At 47.7% G+C, this 20,442-nt stretch overlaps 1 protein-coding gene across 2 annotated transcripts in view; it reads left to right on the top strand.

The window, feature by feature from the left end:
• LOC120939919 (protein lifeguard 1-like) overlaps positions 1-20,442 on the top strand; it is a 43,230-nt gene that overhangs the window by 11,980 nt on the left and 10,808 nt on the right. For both annotated transcript variants that reach the window (XM_040352350.1, XM_040352349.1), the window contains exons 3-5: positions 6,287-6,365; positions 7,536-7,589; positions 15,715-15,805. In XM_040352350.1, coding sequence (XP_040208284.1) covers positions 6,287-6,365; positions 7,536-7,589; positions 15,715-15,805 — 224 coding nt within the window. The remainder of the gene's footprint in view (positions 1-6,286; positions 6,366-7,535; positions 7,590-15,714; positions 15,806-20,442) is intronic.

Here is a 20,442-nt window from a genome sequence, read left to right as displayed (position 1 = left end):
CCACCTCTTTAACCAATGGTTCCTTAGCAATTCACCAACACCCAAATCTAGAGGGACAGCCATAGCAATTCACAAATCATGCCCCTTCTTGACCCTAGGGAGCGAAATAGACCCTCGGGGCAGATATGTGTTTCTTAAAGGTAGCATCGCAGGTCAGATGTACACGTTTGCAACGATCTATGCCCCAAACACAGACCAACTCACCTTTCTTGACTCAACTCTAGACCGACTGACAGATTTCAGGGAGAGCCGACTGGTCCTGGGAGGAGACTTCAACATCAGCCCAGACCCCCTTTTGGACACTTCCCACACGAAGACCACACACTCTTACGCATTTCTTAGACGCTTTCGGAAAACACTCCAATCTCACCTATTGGTAGATTGCTGGCGTACGCTAAACCCGACGGGTCGTGACTTCAGTTACTACTCCACAGTGCACGACGTATACACTCGGATAGACCACATATACGTGGACCTCAGGACACTAGACCTACTTCAGACCGCAGCCATTGGCAACATATCCATATCGGATCATGCTCCGGTCACCGTTGCCTTAGATTTGCCGGCAGGCTTGAACAAAGCCTGGACATGGCGGTTAAATGACAACTTATTGGATGACCCGGTCGCGGTGAAGAGAGTCACACTACTTTGCTGAAAATTCGGCGGACGGGCTGGAGGACGGTCTGGTGTGGGAAGCCCACAAGGCGGTGGTTCGGGGGGAGCTGATTTCACAAGGGGCGAGGCTCAAGCGGGAAAGGGGTGCGGACTTTCTCAGGGTACATACTGCCCTGGGAAGGGCTGAACTACAACACAAGGCGAACGGCACCCCAGAGGCCCTAAAGGAACTGACGGAACTAAGGGAGCTTTTCCTACGCCTCCTTGACCGTCAAACCCGTAAACAATTTCGGTATGTGGCCCACAAATATTACGAACATGGAAACAAATGTGGACAGATGCTGGCACGTGCAATTAAAAAACAAAATGCTACATCTCACGTCCAGAAATTGCGCTCCCCCTCGGGCGAATTGGTGGTCCACTCTTCCAAAATAGCTTCAGGATTTAGGGACTACTACACAGGTCTTTACAATTTAAACCCTGACATACCCCCCAACACACAAGACGTCAGACGACAGACGATCCGGAATTACCTTGACTCGGCTAACCTCCCCCCACTCACTGACGATCAGACTGCGACATTGGAACTCCCTATCACCGTTAATGAAATTGGGACCACAGTGGGGTCCTTGCCCAACAGGAAGAGCCCAGGCCCTGACGGGTTCACTAAACCGTACTATACGACTTTCCTTTCCCACCTGGCATTGCCCATGTGTAAGTATTTTAATTCCCTGGCAGAGGGTAAGACTATCCCCTCCGAAGCCTTATTGGCGCACATAACGGTTATTCCGAAAGAGGGCAAGGATCCCACTGTCCCCCAGAGCTATCGCCCCATTTCCCTTCTCAATTTGGACATTAAATTGCTAGCAAAATTTTTGGCAAACAGGCTTAAACATCTTCTGCCCAACATCATACACCCTGACCAAACAGGCTTTATAGTCGGCCGAGAGGCCAGAGACAATTCCCTCAGGGCGGTCCAACTCATCCACTGGGCCCGAATTTGCCCAGACCCCACGCCTTATGTTGTCCTGTCAACTGACGCCGAAAAGGCCTTCGACCGCGTGGACTGGCCGTACATGACGGAGGTCCTGCGGTCGATCGGCCTAGGCCCGCGCACACTGACCACGATCCTGGCGTTATACTCCACACCCTGCGCCCAAGTCAAAGTTAATGGCACCTTATCCACTAGATTCCCCATCAGAAATGGCACACGGCAGGGGTGCCCATTGTCACCCCTCCTGTTTGCCTTGGTCCTGGAACCCCTACTCCAGACCATCCGAGCTAACCCAGATATCAAGGGCCTTCAGGTGGGTAACGCAGAACATAAGCTTTCTGCATACGCAGATGATGTCCTGTTTCATCTATCAAACCCGCTGATATCATTGCCCAACCTAATGAAAGAGCTAAAGCTATTTGGGACCTTGTCCAACTTCAAAATAAATTTGACAAAGTCAGAGATTCTTCCTATCAACCTCCCTGCACATAGTAAAAAATAAAAAAGTAAATCTGCGCTATCAGGGTAAAAAAGCAGCTACATACAATCCGGTGAAAATAGGAAAGAAATACAAACAAAAAATCCAAAAATGCAGCGCTAAGCAATGACTAATAAAAAGACCGTGATGTCTTATGTTAAACACACATATAAATAAACAAAAAACGTGAGTCCATGATAGGTGTATAATTCATATAAATAAATAGTGTGATGAGACACCTTAGACCTAAGTCTAAATGTTTATAAAAAATTAAAAGTCCATATTGTGAACGTGAAATCAGAAATCAAGATGGTCAATCAAACGACAGTGATGAGACACCCACGGTGATTCTAATTAAGCTGGAATGTTAGTGATAACGCCCACCACCAGGAGGGAAGGCTTACCAGATGCGATGGATCCAAGTGAGCTTATGCCCAAAGGATCAGTAAAGCTTTGTATATGAGATGGAGGGATATACCAGGACACACCAAACAGAGCGACCAGCAGGTAACGATGGAATCTTCGCTTAGTAACAGGTGGAAGGAATAACCTCAGCTGGGAGATGACTCATGGGAGTTGGAAAACTTGCCCAAAGTATGTGGAGGAAAATAAAAGGCACATAGCGTAATACCGTAAAACTGGGGAAATTTTAATGCCGGATAAAAACACTTACAATTAAGTTGATAAAAAGGACATCAATGTGGAAAAGTGCATGGCAGCAGTAGAGTCCCGACTAGTTTCGCTACAACTAGCATCGTCTGGGGTAAGACTCTACTGGTGCCACCATGCTTAAATGTAAATTGTGACCTCCCTAGGATCACTCCCCTGGGGGGTCGTCCAATGAGAATGCACTTCCGGGTCACTCTGATGTATAGTACAATAATTAAGTGTATGAAACAAATTATGTAAAATCTAGGTCCAAAAATAAATAATAATAAAATCACTTGAAAATAAATGGATAATGAAAGCAAACTAACCTGGTCCGTGTGTGGACTGTGGCAAGGAGTCCGCAATGATCGGACTTGGTGGGGTCACATGGTATGGTCACATGTGTGTCTAAGCCGTTGGTTAGGGCCAATCATATGCATCCACGTCAAGGAAAACGTCATAGATCAGCCGAGCATTTGACGTGTATTGTGTGGGCTAGCGCATCGGTCACATGACCACGCTGACGGTAGCCAGTGGTCTCCGGACCTCCTTCCCCTTCACCTGGGCCACGACATCCCTGCGATACTTGGGTATACAACTGACAGATAAATTTGACACCTTGTATGCTGCTAACTATACCCCATTACTGACGGCTGTTAAAAGTGACCTACAACGCTGGACGCGTACGGCTGTTTTTACCTGGCTGGGTCGGGTTAATATTATCAAGATGACTGTACTGCCCCGCATCCTTTTTTACTTACAAATGCTCCCGATCCCCCTGCCCAAACAATTTTTCGACCGCATCTCTAGCATGATGATCGCTTTCATCTGGAACGCACGTAAATCTAGAATAGCGCTCAGAATACTGCGACGTTCAAAACGCACGGGAGGCCTAGGGGTTCCCGACGTTAAACAATACTACCGAGCAATAGCTCTGCAAAGGATCCTGAACTGGCGCTTCCATACCCACACCAAGGTCTGGGTGCCTCTTGAGAAAAGCCTGGCGGGTAGGAATTTATCCTACGCACCGTGGCTGTCACGGGAGCACAGGGGGTTGTCGGACACAACTTCACCTCCGACGACCCATGTTCTAAACGTCTGGGACAAGGCCAATACCGAGTTCGGCTTGGCCCCCCCGGTGTCCCCGCTGGTCCCCCTGGGAGGTTTCCGATGGTTTCCCCCAGGCGAACAAATGTCCTTCTTTGACCCGTGGGTGGATGATGGGAACGCCAGCTGTGGGAAACTCATGAGACGGTAAACTTCAAAGCTACGAAACACTCCCGGTAGGCAGACAAGGCTCCCGTATGAACTTCTGGAAATATAGACAGATACACCACTTTTTCGAGATTCATGGTCACACTATCAGAGACCCCTTGACGCTCACCCTCTTTGAAAGGTTGTTCACAGAGGACGCTCCTATTACGCACATGGTATCGGAACTATACCGACTCCTCACTTCCACTGCAACACAAGTTAGACCCGCTTATGTTAGGCGATGGGAGTCTGATCTGGGAACGACCTTCACAGGGCCACAGCTTGACCACCTATACCAACTAACCCACTCGTCTTCCATTGACTCAAGGACGCAGGAGACGAACTTTAAACTTCTATCCCGGTGGTACAGAGTCCCAACAGACCTGGCAAATATTTATTCCTCTACGTCGCCACTATGTTGGTGAGGCTGCGGACTTAGAGGCACACTACTCCACATTTGGTGGGACTGCCCCTTGATCAAACCCTTCTGGGAGGACATAAGGGAGCAAATTAAAATAGTGACTGGTCTGGAGATCCCCCTATCCCCGAAACACTTCCTGCTACATATCCCCACGATCCCCATTCAGCAATACAAAAAAAATGTGCTGCCTCATCTGCTTAATGCAGCAAGGCGCCTTGTGCCACTGCACTGGAAAACATCCAGGATCCCTACGAGGGAAGACTGGATCACGGGGGTGACTGTGGTTAAGGAAGCAGAGGACTGGATAGCGACCTGTCGCGACACACGAGATAGATACACTACCATATGGGCCCCCTGGTCGGAATATACCTCAGACCCCACTTTTGTCCCGTCAAGTTTGGACACTGCCCTACTAGAACTGTCAGACCCATCCCTCAAAGCCCGCAGGTTGGCAAGTGCACATAACAACCCCCTGCCCACGTGAATCCGGCTATGCCCAGCGACCAGCGAGAACCAGTGAGGACTGATCACCATGGCACCGAGCCCGGCGAGGGGTAACTTGCAGCCTTTTGGACGCCTGAAGGTAAACCTGGTATGTCCTTCTTTTACTCCCCCCTTTTCCCCCTCTCTTTCTATTTCATCCCCTCTCTTTTCCTCCCCCTGTTTCCCTTCTTACCCAATCCCTATTCCCTGTTTACAACTGTTGATTTACATATTCTGTTGCTGATTGCACTCTCAACCAAGGAGCCACTCAAGGAGCCGAGGGTAAGGCCGATTTTTCAGACACTGGTGACTATGGGGCCGTCCCCGAGTATTGAGGGGACACTGTTGGCCCCGAGTCTAACTCCAGGACCTCATGTGGGGTGCCCGGGGCGGGCGAGTTGTAGCAGGGTGAGGTTTGTTGGAGGCCCCATGGCCCCCCCCCCTGTTCGGCTCGCGGGCTAAGGCCCCTACTGATGTAGCAACCCGCGTGGACGGACACCAGTCTCGCCTCGGTAGGGCGAGGCCGTTCACGGGGATTCCGGTAGCCTTGCCCTCGGGGAACGGCTGGCGTTACGGCCGGACCCTGTATTATTAACCCAGAAATTACCACCCTCCTTGGTTGACACCATGTTATGGGATGCCCGTTGGCACCCCCACGCCTTATTACAATATGTGTTTTTGTTTTGTATGTTTAACAGACCCCTCCGGGGCCTTGAAGCCAGAGAGACCCTGCGAGGTCGCTAGTACTGCCTAACGACAGTCTTCTGGTAAACATGTGTATGTCATGTGTATTTCTTTGGTTGAAAAAACTAATAAACTTGATTATACAGAAAGTGGCAAAAATCATATCACCTTGGGGTGTCCACTTTCCACAAAGTGGTAATATTTGGGTTATTTTGCACTGTTATGGTATTTTTATTTGATACGTTTTAGAGCAAGAAAGTGAGAAAAATATTTTTTCTTCAACAATGTGTTTTTGTCTTTTATATAACAAAATTAAATTGTATAAACAGGAAAGTTCTATCTGTCCAAAAAAAATAAAAAATTATCTAGAAGTAAGTTGCATGACTGAGTAAATGTCAGCCAAACTATCACGGCACTGAAAAATGGCCTTGTAATGAAGACTTTTAAAACAAAGTTCACTTGTGCTTTTTTGCCTCTTTCCCCTTTACAGTTGCATATTTAGTTTGATCCAGCAGTTGTAGAATACTGTGCTAAATTCCATCCTGACCCGAATCTTCTGAGAGCCGGCTCTGTTTGATCAGAAGCTTCTACTTCTTTGAGTGCCTATAGTGATGTACCGCATTGGTGTGGCCACAGATTTGTTTTGTAACCTTAACTGCATTAGGGATTTTAATTATGGATTCTATAACCATTGCTATGTTATTTTCAGCTTTTATCCGGAAAGTCTACATTACGTTGACCATACAGTTAGTTCCCACATTTGGAATCGTGTTTATGTTCACATTCTGGTAAGTGTATGTCAGGGCAAATAAAAAATAGAACAGCACACCTCTACAATACATGCACATTTCACCATGTTTTATCCCATTAACTACTTGCCATCCGGGCCAATTCTGACACTTTACTCCTACATGTAAAAATCTACATTTTTTGCTAGAAAATGACTTGGAACCACCAAACTTTATGGCCTGGATTCAAGAAGCAATTGCGCCTGTGAAACCATAGTTACACAGTGCAATTGCTTACTTGCCCCGGCGTAACGAGTGCTCCTGATTCAGGAACCTCGTTACGCCGACTGCAGCCTAAGATATGCGCGGCATAAGGCTCTTATGCCCGCATATCTTAGGCTGCATTCTTGCGATGGCCGCTAGGTGGCGTTCCCGTTGTGCTCAGCGTATAGTATGCAAATTGCATACTAACGCCGATTCACAACGTTACGCGAGCCCTGCGTACGCAGTTTACGTCGTTTCTGTACGGCGTTTTTCGCGTAAGGCTGCCCCTGCTATTAGGGGCAGCCAATGTTGCGTATACCCGTCGTTCCCGCGTCGCAAAATTTCAAATTTACGTAGTTTACGTAAGTGATTCGTGAATGGCGCTGGACGCCATTCACGTTCACTTTGAAGCAAATGACGTCCTTGCGACGTCATTTAGCGCAATGCACGTCGGGTAATTTGACGGACGGAGCATGCACAGTACGTTCGGCGCAGGAACGCGCCTAATTTAAATGGTGCCCGCCCCATTTGAATTAGGCGGGCTTGCGCCGAGCGGATTTACGTTACACCGCCGCAAGTTCACAGGTAAGTGCTTTGTGAATCAGGCACTTACGCTGTAAACTTGCGGCGGTGTAACGTAAATGGGATACATTACGCCGCCGCAGCGTAACGTATTTCTCTGTGAATCTGGCCCCATGTTCCTAATCTCGTGTGCCATTTCTCAGCAGGCTATCGCCTCTACTTCTCCAAAAACACAAAACCATCAAACAGAACCTGTTAATAGCAAATTATATAGTGTTTATTTCAAAAAAATTGTTACAAAGAAAAATACACATTTGCCAGGAGATGCTCTTTAAATTAATATCTGGTTATGAGAATGTGGTGTGTTTACTATACTGTATATATTGTATGTAACATGTCATTTGGAAAAATGGTTTTACTTTTTTGCCTTTTGCTGTCTTGTAGGAAAACCCTCAGAAATTGGGTGAACGAATATCCATATATATTGTACGCCCTCATGTAAGTTATCTTATAAGTTGTTTCTACAGTGCTAAGCCAAACAGCTAATGCCTTCAAGGAAGCTATAATGGGTTTGGGTCAGTTTTTTATTTTGTTTTTTATTTATGTAGCACCCCCCCTAGAGGAGGAGATCCCAGCCTGGAGGCTTGCCATGTGTCTGCTGTTCATTAAAGCAGAGTTCCACCCAAAAATGTAACTTCTGCTTTTCAGAAATCCCCCCCGGTGTCACATTTGGCAACTTTCAGGGAGATGGAGGAGCAGATACCTGTCTAATCCAGGTATTTGCTCCCAGTTCCGGGCATAGATCGCCGCAGGCTCCGTGGTGATCTATGCCATGTCCACCCCCCCCCCCATTCCCCCCCCCCCCCCCGCGCTGTCTTCTGGGAGACACACAGGTCCCAGATATCAGCGGGGACCAGTGAGCACTCGCACCGCGACTCACGCATGCTCAGTAGGGATCCAGGCTGTAAAGCGACAAGGTTTCACTTCCTGATTCCCTTACCGAAGATGGCAGCGCCTCCACCCGAGAGCTGAGGAACAGATCGGCTTCGGGTGAGGACATAGCGGGCACTTTGGACAGGTACGTTTCCATATTTTAAAAGTCAGCAGCTGCAGTATTTGTAGCTGCTGACTTTATAAAAAAAATTGGGGGCAGAACTCCGCTTAGCGGAGTTCCGGCCACAATTTAACTTTTTAAATATAAATACCCCTGTAATACACAAGCTTAATGTATTCTAGTAAAGCTAGTCTGTAAACTAAGGTCCGTTTTATTAGGTTGTTACAGCATTTAGACACTTTATAAAATATAAATTGACTGGGGCCATCTTAAGTGTGGGCATCATGAAGCCAGACTGTATGACTTCCTGGATTTCAGCCTTGCAGATCTTGCACGTGCTCAGTGCTGCACAAGCAGTGTAATAGGTTTCAGAGCAGGTTTCAGCACCTGTACTGTCCAAGTCACATGATTCTTCGAGACTGGGGAGTGCACAGACTCCTGGAAAGTTACACCCACTACATTCTCAGGAGTCTGTGCGGTGTAGGTTAGGAAGCTTAAGCACCTAGGTGCAGGAAGAGGGAAGATTAACTATTCTGCCTAGCAACAACACTTTGAAGGCATCTAAAAAAACATTTTTTTTTTCTTAAAGGACTAATGACATTTTTTTAAAACTACTGATGTAATGTTATATTTATGGGTGGAACTTCACTTTAAGGTCCTAGCTAAGCTGGCTGGGGGGCCTATTCTGCTAAGATGTTGGCGCTGACTAATGTACTTTTGCCTGGAGATCTTGTCTTGTATCACTGTAAAAGGGTGTCTGGAAGATATTGGAAGGAGGCATCCTGCTATCGAATGACACATTAATGTACACCCTGGAGTGAGAGATCCCTGAGACTGTGTGCTGCTTCTATCCCATGGGTGCTAGAATCAGCATTGCTCAAAGGGGTACATTGTGCCTGGTGTCCTGGTATAGCTCAGTTCACTAACTGTATGTGCAAGGACTTTGCTCAGATTATTAAGAGGAAGTTGCTGGAGTATCCCACAGTTGCCCTACCTTACTATCCAAGTTCAAGTTCTGCAATAAAGCATCAGAAAAGCATACCCCTAGACCAGTGATGGCGAACCTATGGCATGCTTGCCACAACTGGCACGCAGAGGGACACAAAGGCCCCTCAAACTTCACTGGCAGGACAAAGCGCCCAGTGTCACCACACTGTCCCGGCACCACCTACCTCCTCCCGATCACACACAACACTTTGACTCAGCGGACAACTCTTTGGAGAAAGCGATGCGGGACCGACACACAGACTGGTAGGAAGGGGTGGTGAGTTGCAGAGGGGTGACCAGATGTGTGATGGAGGAGAAAGTGCGCCATTTGCTGAATGGCGGGGTGTGACGCATGGTGAGGAGGTGTGCTATGAGTTACAAGGCGATGTATAATGTGCTGTAGTTCACCGATGTGTTGTGGCTGGACAACAGAGGTGTGAGCTGAAGGCCAATACATAATGGGGTAGATTCAGGTACCTTTTGCGGCGGCGTATCTCCAGATACGCCGCCGTAATTTGAATTCCGCGCCCGCGTAGCGTTACGCCGATTCACAAAGGCAGTTACGCTGAAAAAATAGGCTTCCTCCACCGACGTAACTTGATTGCGGCGGCGTAGAATTGTGTGCAATATAACTTTGGCCACTATGGGCGCTTCAGTTGTTGTCGGCATAGAATATGCAAATTTCTTAGATACACCGATTCACAAACGTACGTGCGCCCGCGGTGCGTTTTTTATGTCGTTTGCATTAAGGCTTTTTCGGTGTAAGGCTGCTCCTGCTATTAGGAGGCCATTAAGTATGGACGTCGTTCCCGCGTCGCGATTTGAAGATTTTACGTCGTTTGCGTAAGTCGTCCGTGAATGGCGCTGGACGCCATTTACGTTCACGTCGAAAACAATGACGTCCTTGTGACGTCATTTACCACAATGCACGTCGGGAAATTTTAGGGACGGCGCATGTGCAGTACGTTCAGCGCGGGAACGCGCCTAATTTAAATGATCCACGCCCCCTACCGGATCATTTGAATTACGCGCGCTTACGCCGGCCCCTTTTACGCTACGCCGCCGCAACTTACGGAGCAAGTGCTTCGTGAATACAGCGATTGCTCCTGTAATTTACGGCGGCGTATCGTAAAGACGATGCGCTGCAACGCCGTATCAGTGCGCGTCTTTACTTGAATCTACCCCACTATGTGCTAGAAGTTTACAGTGTGAATGAATGAATGAATGAATGACTTGTATAGCGCTACTCATGCGAACTGAATCGCCTCTGGGCGCTTTTTCCAGCCAGTATCTGCTTGGCTGGTGCGGTCATTTTTACCCTGTAGGATCGTGACACGCTTGGGACACACAGTCATACACACAGATATACATATATATACTGGGCCAATTTGGACAGGATCCAATTTACCTACCAGTGTGATGGAGATGTGTAATGTGCTGCATGGCGATGGATTTTGGCACTTTGAAATAAATTGGTTTTATGTTGCACTTTGGCCACTCAGGCTCAAAAAGGTTCGCCATCACTGCCCTAGACTGTCCATTGAGCCAAAGGAGTGACTGTGTGCCTGGCTGCAGGTGTAACCACAGAAAAAAAACCTAAGGACCTTAAACTGCAGGCTCCTGCAGGAGTGAGTGCTGCACGAAGCTAGGCTTATTTAACAAGGCTGGAGTGTCATTTAAACCAAAGAGGACCTGTATCCTAAAGATGATTCTACAGATATGTAGCGCTGACATTCTTGTATATTGATGTGTGTTTGCATACTTTAATACAACGTCTATGGACATTGCTATGTTTAAGTATTTGGAGCCATCTAGTGACCAAATACTGGTAATGCAGAGAGATGTTTTGTTTAGTATTTTGGTTGCCTTGGAGACGAGGAGAGACCCAAATACTGGTAATGCAGAGAGATGTTTGGTTGAGGATTTTGGGTTGACGAGGGGAGACAGGAGTGTAAACAAAAAGCCTTCTGGATGCTGATGCCGAGCTGCTGGGGAGCGAAGGCTGAGCTCGGAGAGCTAGAGGACAGTGGCCGAATTGCAGAGACCGAGAGACACTCATCCGAGCATCGGAGAACCGGATCCATCCAGCGGAGCTGAACAGAGCTGACGGAGAAGCAAGTTGCAGTCACAGGACCCTGAACAAAAGTTACTACCCGGAGCTCCGATCCAGTGGGTGAGCGGGTCACGACCCACAGTTTGCTAAGTTTACACGCAGTTAGACTCATATACAGGCCTCACTGGGATTTATAGTTCCACAGAGGAACTGAAACCGAGAAGGCTTGAGGCCTATCTAATTTGACGTTTCAAGCGATTTTAAAATAGTTGTTGCAGTTACACCAGGAGCATTTTCACTTCAATTTGACTCATCAAAACTGTGGATTACAAATCACTTTAGCTAGCGAAGAAAAGAAGATCCAAGACCAAGTACTTTAAGTGAGATCTCACGCATAGCTAATAAAGTAGGGGGAGCTCCCAGGTATAAAATGTTTATGTATACTGTTTTCAAATATCTTGGCCCAGATTCACGAAGCAGATACGACGGTGTATCTCGAGATACGCGGCGTAAGTGTAGATGTGCGCCGTCGTATCGATGCGCGGTACCCACAGAAGCACATACACGTGAACTTAGGCTTCACCCGTCCAACGCAACTGTCCTCCGCCGGCGAAACTTAGGCGCATATTTAGGCTAGGCGTATTCTTCGTTCCCATTGATTAGCTATTCAATTATGCAAATGAGGGCGAAATGCCGATTCACATGCGTACGATTGTCCGTCGTAGGCTACGCGCGGTGCGCGTAAGCTGCTAGCCCGATCTAAAGTTACCCTTCATAAAAGCAGGGGTAACTTTGCAACGGACTTGCACAGGTTAGCTGGAGAGCAGCAACAGCAGCAGCGTGACAGAGGAGCTGAGCAACAACACTTGCAGGACAACACATCTGTGTGCCAACATGTCAGGGGCAGCCGTGGTCATAGTACTACGGCGTCTACGAGCACGCAGGAGGAGGAGGAGGGCACAGGAGAGGGTACCCCGAGATCGCATGGACCTCTTTGGCATGGTGGAATCGGAGGTGTTTCGCTTGTTGAGATTTGACACTGAAGCCATCATGGAAATAGTACGATCCCTGCAGGATGACCTCACCAACCCAACACATCGATCACAAGCAGTGCCGCCACTGCTCAAGGTCATGGCAACCCTGCATTTTTTGGCCAGTGGATCATTTCAAAGAACCAGTGGAAATTTGGCTGGGATGTCCCAATCCACAATGAGTAGGTGCGTGCACCAAGTTGTACCCGCCATCCTGAGACGGATGTCCCACCACATTGTGAGACCCACCCAGGAGGTCCAGCAGATGAAGGCAAGAACCGATTTCTATAAAATAGCCAGATTTCCACGCACTGTGGGGGCCATTGATTGTTCTCACGTGGCACTCCAGGCCCCCCGTGACGCTGAGCATATGTACCGTAACAGGAAGAATTGGCATTCCATTAATGTACAAGTAATAACCGATGCTCAAGGCCTCATATGGCACGTATGTGCTAAACACCCTGGAGCCACCCATGACAGCTTTATCTACCGGCAAAGCGACATCCCAAGACAATTTGAAGAGAACGTGTATGGGGACAGCTGGCTGGTTGGTGAGTGACATGGGTGTCAGGTATGACTGTCCCCCCCCCCCATGATGCAGACATCACGAGGGGCACATGCATGACTAACATCCTCCTGTCTTTTCCCTTACAGGTGACTCTGGATATGCCCTGGGACCCCATCTCATGACTCCATTCCGGAACCCACAAACACCAGGAGAAAGAAGCTACAATGAGGCTCATATACGTACCCGGGGAGTGGTGGAGCGCACGTTTGGCCTCCTGAAGTCACGGTTCCGATGCCTAGATAGGTCTGGGGGTACACTGTTGTATGCCCCAGACTTTGTGTGCCAGATAATCGGGGCATGTTGCATTTTGCACAATTTCGCAATGAGAAGGGGCCTGCAGATTGAAGTCCGTCATGACCTGACCCCCGAACCAGACATTCCCCCCCCACCCGAGGGTCCCCCGTCTGCAGAGGGAAGAGCAGTCAGGAGATGCCTCGTGGTAGGCTTATTTTCACGTGCAACACGCACATGAAACATGTCACAATGCTAATGCACGCATGCACCCCACTGTGGTCCCTAACACACCCCCCCCCCCCAAACACCAATAAATTGGATTAGACCGAAGTACACCGTGCGGTACTTGGGAGCAGCAACGCCACGTCAAGGCTCCAATTATGTTGCTGTATGTTTTTCAGAAAATATTTGTCAAAATATATATCCCAAATAAAAATAAAATAAATACAACTCCAATCGAGTATCATAATAAAAAAATATCACTCATATCATGAGTATCAATTAATAACCAAAAATCAAATAGAATATAAAAATAAAATAATATAAATGGCACTCATCTGGCCCGACGTGTACTACGCCTAGTGCCAAGGCTCCGTGCCCTCTGTTGCCTGGGGGCAGCCGCGGGTGGGGGGGGTGGGTCATTGGGAGGAGGAACATCCCCCGGTCTCTCCCTGGCTGCCTGGATACCCTCTAAAGCCAGGGCTATGCGGGTAAGGACCGCAGTGGTCTGATTCCCCACCGCCTCAATGGCTGCTGTATTGGCCTGTATGGCCACTCCCAGGCTCCTCACCTCTGCCACAAGGCCTGAATTAGTGTCATCCAGGTCCCTAACGCAGGTCACCAACGCAGTGCTGTTGGCACTGACCTCCTGCACATTTTCACTAATGGTGGCAGTGAAAGCAGCCTGGGTCTGCTGCATGGAGGCCAGGCTGGCTGCCACCCGGCGCATATCACATGCAACAGAACCCACATGTTGGGTCTGCCTGGCCAGGTCCATAGCCAAAGTGGCTTCTAAGGCATCAGGATCACCCCTCGTCTTCCTAATTGCCTTCCTGGGTGCAGGTGAGGCTTGGGGACGAATGTATGGGGAGGACCCTGAGGGAACTTCCCTTAGGGAGGATGGGCTTCCCAAAAGGTCGGAGGCCCTTAGGGGGCTTCCCAAAAGGGTGGAGGCCCTTGGGGGGGTTACAATAAAGTTGGAGTCCCTTGGGGGGGTATCCCCTATGGAGGTATGGGAGGGTCCAGCGACGGTGGTCTCATCCCCCAGATATATGCCATCATCCAGGTGCCCGTGCTCCTCCTCCACTTCCTCTAATGGAGAGGTGTGGACACTGGTATCCTGGGATGGGCTTGGTTGGCCAGCAGCCGAGGATGGGCCCGCTTCATCCTGCACATCTGTGGATGACACAAAACAGTAACATGTTGGTGGACCCACACACTTGTCACATATTCACTCCCCCCCCCCCCACATGCTATACACCAGATAAAAGAAAAAACACACTCACCTGTCCTCAAGGGCTGATCAACTGACTCGAAGCCCTCCAGGCCCTCCACCTGCTCCTTCTCCAGGCACCTGGCAATGACCTCCTCATCAGGTGTCAGTCTTAGTTTCAGGGCTGGTCCACCTCCGGTGCCCCTACTGTGTTTTTTTATCTTGGCCACCTTCTCCTTCACAAGACGCCGCAGGTCATTGATCTTCTTGGCGATCTTGTCTGGGGTTCGGTTGGCATAGCCAAGGGCACTCACCTCCGCAGCAATCTGTGCCAAGATTTGATCCTTACGGACCTTGCTGGTCGAGCCACTTTCCTTGCCGTGGAGGAACTTGTTATACTTCCTCATGGCATCTATAATCACCGCCTTCTCCTCAATAAGAAAGTTTTTTTCCCTCCTATCTTTCGTGCCAGCCTCAGACATCTTTTTTGATCTGAACAAAGCAAAAGTAGCCACACCAAACGACCAAAACCAGCAGGTGTACTTTTGCACTTGACTGGCGCATGTCCGGGCGGATTTATGCCCTGGGCGGAAACGGTGGGCTGGGTTATCGTGGGGGGGAATACGATCGGCGAATTGGGGCGCATGCGCAGTGGGACGCGGGGGATGCGATCACGTGACGGCGCATGCGCCGTTCGTTCGGACCTTAATTTGCATGGGGTCACGATTCATTTAAATGGATCACGCCCACCTCCTTCCCAATTTGAATTACGTCGGGTTACGCCAACAAAATTACATTACGATGGCGCATCGCAGCGCGCATTTGCTTGCTGAATAGGCTGCTTGCCTCTCTAAGTTTCGACGGTCTAGTGTATCTGCATTGCGATACGCCCGCCTATTGATGCGCTGAGCTTCGTGAATCTGGGCCCTTATGTTTAAATCAATTGTGCTGTCGTCTTACGTTGGGATGACAGCACAATTACTGTAATCACTTCTTTGCATATTTCACAGTAAAATATATCTCTGGTTAAGTATCCAGTTGTTGTGGCGTACTGTTTTTCTCACTCCAAGTGCAGTCAGTGGATCCTGGGGTTATAATACAGGTATTTTGTATTGTCTTACATTGTATTGCATTGCATCACAGCTGTGCCAAGGGGATTGAGCCAAGTTAGTGGGGTTTATTGGTAGAGTGCAGGCCCAAATTAAACCAGCAGCTCCTTCGGGGGTCAGTGCTACAGATAATTATCCCATGCTTTGTTTTGCAGACCCTGCACCTTTATCTTGGTTATGATCCTGGCCTGCTGTAACCAAGCCCGTCGCAAAGTGCCGCTAAACTACATTCTCCTTGGACTGTTTGTAAGTAGAATGTCGGGAGCAGTTTAGAATCCTCTTCAAATTTATTTTATGTTTTTTTTATCTATTTTACAAAGTCTTTATTGGTAGAAATATAAATTCTTCAGTGTAGTTCAACAGTGCGATGGTTACAGTAAACCGAAGATGGAAATGAAGGTCCCAACAACGGGATGTCATATGCATGGTACAATATTCATCATTACAATAGTAAACGGTCATATGTCGCAATAAAGATCATTTAATGCCCCAGAGTAAACTGTATGGTAGGCAAAGGATCAGAAGTCCCAATGAGGGGTACATACATAGATTAATTGCATATTGATTATTTATAAAAGAGAAAAGTGATTGTTCGGTTTTTATTTATTGTTTGTTCATTTTTTTAATTTTTTTTTTTTATTTCTTTTTTATTACTGTAACCATCTACACTGGACCGACCCCTGGACACGAGGAGTGTCAGAGAAAGTATACAGAGGGAATGGTTAGACTGTAGAAAACAAGGGGGATATAAGAGAGAGGAAAACGGGAGGAGGAGGAAAGAGTCTGTTGGGGGGGGGGGGGTGCATCCCAAGACCCTCGGATTGAAAGAAGTAGGGTGTTGAACCTGGTTGGTTGTATGATATCCATGGTTGCCAGACCCTAAAAAATGTATTGGCCAAGTTTCCGCCAATTTTTCATTAATCATAATGTCGTTCATGTGGTTTTTAACTGCTTGGAAGCTGAGTACTGGGGTTTTCCATGCCATCCCAATGGTCAACTTAGTTGCATTAAAAAGGTGCAAGGCCAATTGCCATTCCGGGCGGAGGAGTTCAAGGATAGGTTTACACAGAAGGGCTTCATAGGGCTCTCTTAAAGGGGTTGTAAAGACAAAAATATTTTCCTCTTAAATTAAAGTCTGACAGTAGCTGATAAAGTAAAAAGTAATGTTTTGCATTATAACTAGTTTGATACCTGTTGAAATCGAGCTGTTTTATTCACCTCCGTCACTCCTGAATCATTATTCTCACTGACTTCCTGGTTTGCGGTGCACATTCATTCTTGCTACATCACAGCCTAATGGGAACTACAGTTCCCATTAGGCTTAGCCTCCATGCCTGTGAGGGATAAGAGAGCATCTTCACGCAGGGCTGTAGTCATAGGGAGGGGGTGAGCACATTCTGCTTTCCACCATGCAAAACGGCTCAGATGCTGGTGGAAAGCAAGAAGAGGAGAGACAGGAAATGGCATTTTCAAACCTGGATTACTGTATTTTGGAGGTCAAAAGGAAAAACGAGGTAAGTGATATTTAAATGCTCTAGCTCAGCCCTCAAAATTTCCACTCGCCTACTAGCATTTGGCGAGTGGATTTAAGCTGTGGGCGAGTGATGACAGGGCTGCATGACCAATCTCCCTCCAATCTGTGCCTACACTTAGAGTCCCGATGAGATTGGCGGCCGAAGAGGAAAGGTGCATGCTCGGGGAAAAGTAGTCTGTTGAGCCGCGCACAGGCAGAGCAGTACACAGGTGCTCTCCTTACAATTCTCATTAAGCCATAGGACCTAACAGTATGACCTCTCTGAGCCTGCCCCCCTCCCCCGACCAATGTAGCTGGAGAGCAGAAAGTAATGAGTGAGGTGGAGGATTGCAAAAATTACCACTCCGGTGCAGCGCTCACTGAAAGTTGCCCTGACATGAGAGCGGCAGCCTTCTAGTTTGTGCAGTTTTCTTCTCCTTGTGCTCTATGCAAGTGTCCAACAGTTTAGCCTGAGCACTGTGAACAGACTGGTCTCAATGTGTGCTGTGCGCTGTCAGTGTGTGCTGTGCTATGGTGTCAATGGCTGTGCAGTTGTGTGGATCTCGGCGCTGGATTGTACTCCCTCCCGCTGTGCTACACCTCCTCTCCTCACTGCCAGCCTGAATAAAAGGGGGAAGTGGGGACATGCAAGCGTGGAGCCGCACACACAGGCTCCTGATGATGAGATGAATGGGAGAGAGAGAGAGGATGGATGGGAGTTGCAGAGGAGACCGCAAGAGAATGGGGAAGAGACTCAGTTCTAGTGCCCTGTCCCTCTGGTCTGCCCCCAGTGCCCTGTCCCTCTGGTCTGCCCCCAGTGCCCTGTCCCTCTGGTCTGCCCCCAGTGCCCTGTCCCTCTGGTCTGCCCCCAGTGCCCTGTCCCATTTTGTTAAAGTTGTTGTTGGTAATATTTAATTTTGTAACTTGATTCTGCATAAAACATTGTCATTCCATGAGATAATCTACGAGGGCGTGTTTACGGGTGCAATTAGGCGCAGGGCAATGTATCAATTAGGTGGGGCAACTGGTGGCGAGTAACTCTTGAGGCCCGGCTAGTAGCTCAGGACTTAAAATTTTGAGCCCTGCTCTAGCTTACAGCAATCAATTGATCTAATAAAAAACAAACCTTTAGTGTTCCTTTAAGGTTGGAATGGAGCATGTTAAACGGAAGGGTATAGACCAGGGGTGTCAAACTTAATTTCATTGTGGGCCTCATCAGCATTATGATTGTCCTCAAAAGGGCCAGTTGTATCTGTAAGATGTCCAGCACATCCCTTCCCCTTACATTAAATGTCGAGCCACACCACCATCAGAAGTTGAGTTCTCTACTCTCCCTTACACCACAGTGCACCCCCCAGCTGCTGCTGGGAAGAAGATGGGTGCATTGCTTGAAAGCAGAAAGTAGGGGTCTGGAGGAGGACCAGAGGAGGGCTGGAGCTGCAGGAGAGGTGTGAGGGCCTCATGAAATGACCTGGAGAGCCGTATTTGGCCCGCGGGCCTTGTGTTTGACACCTGTGGTGTAGACCCTGACCCATAGTCTACATGCTTTGGGACAAGTCCATCAAATGTGGGCCATGGTACCTTCCTGCGAACAATCCCGGTAACAGTGAGGGGAATATGAGGGAAGAAAACGAGCCAGTCTAGCTGGCGTATAATACCATGTTATTCTCGTAGGGGAGAACAGAGAATGAACGTTGGTGAATCCATTATCCCTTATGCTTTTTATTTCAGCTTCTGTATTGTGATAATAGAAAAGAATGAAGCTTGTTTTGCAAGGCAGTCAGAAGGATAGATAAATGGACGGTAGCTATAAGTATTGTGCTAGTGTTGGATAAACGAAAACACTTGTATGATGGATATGTTATATTTTCAGATTTCAATTTCCAAACACAACTTGAAAGGACTAAGAATTAAAGTATAACTATGGTTTTAAAAGCATTAATTGGCATAACTTGGTTAAAGAAATTCCTATATCAGGCACGACAAAGTCCGGCCCGCGGGCCGATTGCGGCCCTTGTTCCGGTTTAATGTGGCCCCCCCTGGTAATTTGGATATACATATCTTGTGCGCCCCCCCGGGCCACTAAACATATATACTGAATTCATCTGCGCTACCTCAGAGGGGACAGAGAGGGGGCAGAACGAGCGCCGTCAGATTACGTACAGGAGAATCTCCCGTTTACTCAGTGGCATCTGTACTAGAAAGTCCCATCTCCTGGGCTGCCATTGGATGACGTTCTGTCTATCATAGGACTTTGTATTAAAGAGGCCGCCGAGTAAACAGGATATTCTCCTGTATGTAATCTGTTTGCGCTCGTCCCACCACCCCCCTGTCCCCTCCGAGGCTGCAGATGGGAATGGATCAGGCTGCACTGATAGCAATGGGGAGGCTGCACTGACGAGAAGCGAGAGAATTCCCGTTGAGCAGTGCTCTGACAAACACACTTGGACCAAATTTTTTATGGTTCAAAGAATGTCAGGCAAAATGGTTGGCCCTCACGCATGTTCACTTCATCAAATCTGGCCCTCTTTGAAAAAAGTTTGAACACCCCTGTCCTATATCATAGTAAATGTGGCTGTGTACCTTATTTGTGCAGAAATATTGGTTTGCCAGTGCAGTGTTTACAAGCTTCCTTTTACAAAGAGCAGCTGTCTTCTTTTAGTATAAAGTTTTTGAAAACTTTTTATTTATTGCAGGCCATCTTTAGGACCCTTTTGTATAATTCAAGTGGGCTTTGTTCTTTTGTTAGAGCTTTTGTTCACTTTAAGAGGGTATTGCATTCCTTTACAGACCTACAGAAATGCATCTGTCAATGAATTCTCAAAGACCTCACAAGCATCTCAAATAGATGTAAAACTTCTACCAAAAAAACACAGGAGCTTATCCACTTGCTTACTGGGCACATAAACCCCCTTCGCGCCCAGGCGAAATTTCAGCTTCCGGCACTGCGTCGCTTTAACTGACATTTACGCGGTTGTGCGACGTGGCTCCCAAACAAAATTGACGTCCTTTTTTTCCCACAAATAGAGCTTTATTTTGGTGGTTTTTGATCACCTCTGCGGTTTTTATTTTTTGCGCTATAAACAAAAAAAGCGACAATTTAAAAAAAAATATATATTTTTTACTTGTTGCTATAATAAATATCCCACTTTTTTTAAAAAAAAAACGATTTTTTTCTCAGTTAAGGCCGATACATATTTTTCAACGTGTTTTTGTTAAAAAAAAAAAAATCGCAATAAGCGACTGGTTTGCGCAAAAGTTATAGCGCCTACAAAATAGGGGACAGAATTATTTTTTTTTTTTTGCTAGTAATGGCGGCGATCTGCGATTTTTATTGGGACTGCGATATTGCGACGGACGTATCGGACAC

This window comes from Rana temporaria, chromosome 5 (assembly GCF_905171775.1).
Source record: "Rana temporaria chromosome 5, aRanTem1.1, whole genome shotgun sequence".
Taxonomy (NCBI): Eukaryota; Metazoa; Chordata; class Amphibia; order Anura; family Ranidae; genus Rana; species Rana temporaria.
The sequence above is the reverse complement of the archived record's forward strand: the minus strand, read 5'-3'. Positions and strand labels throughout refer to the sequence as shown.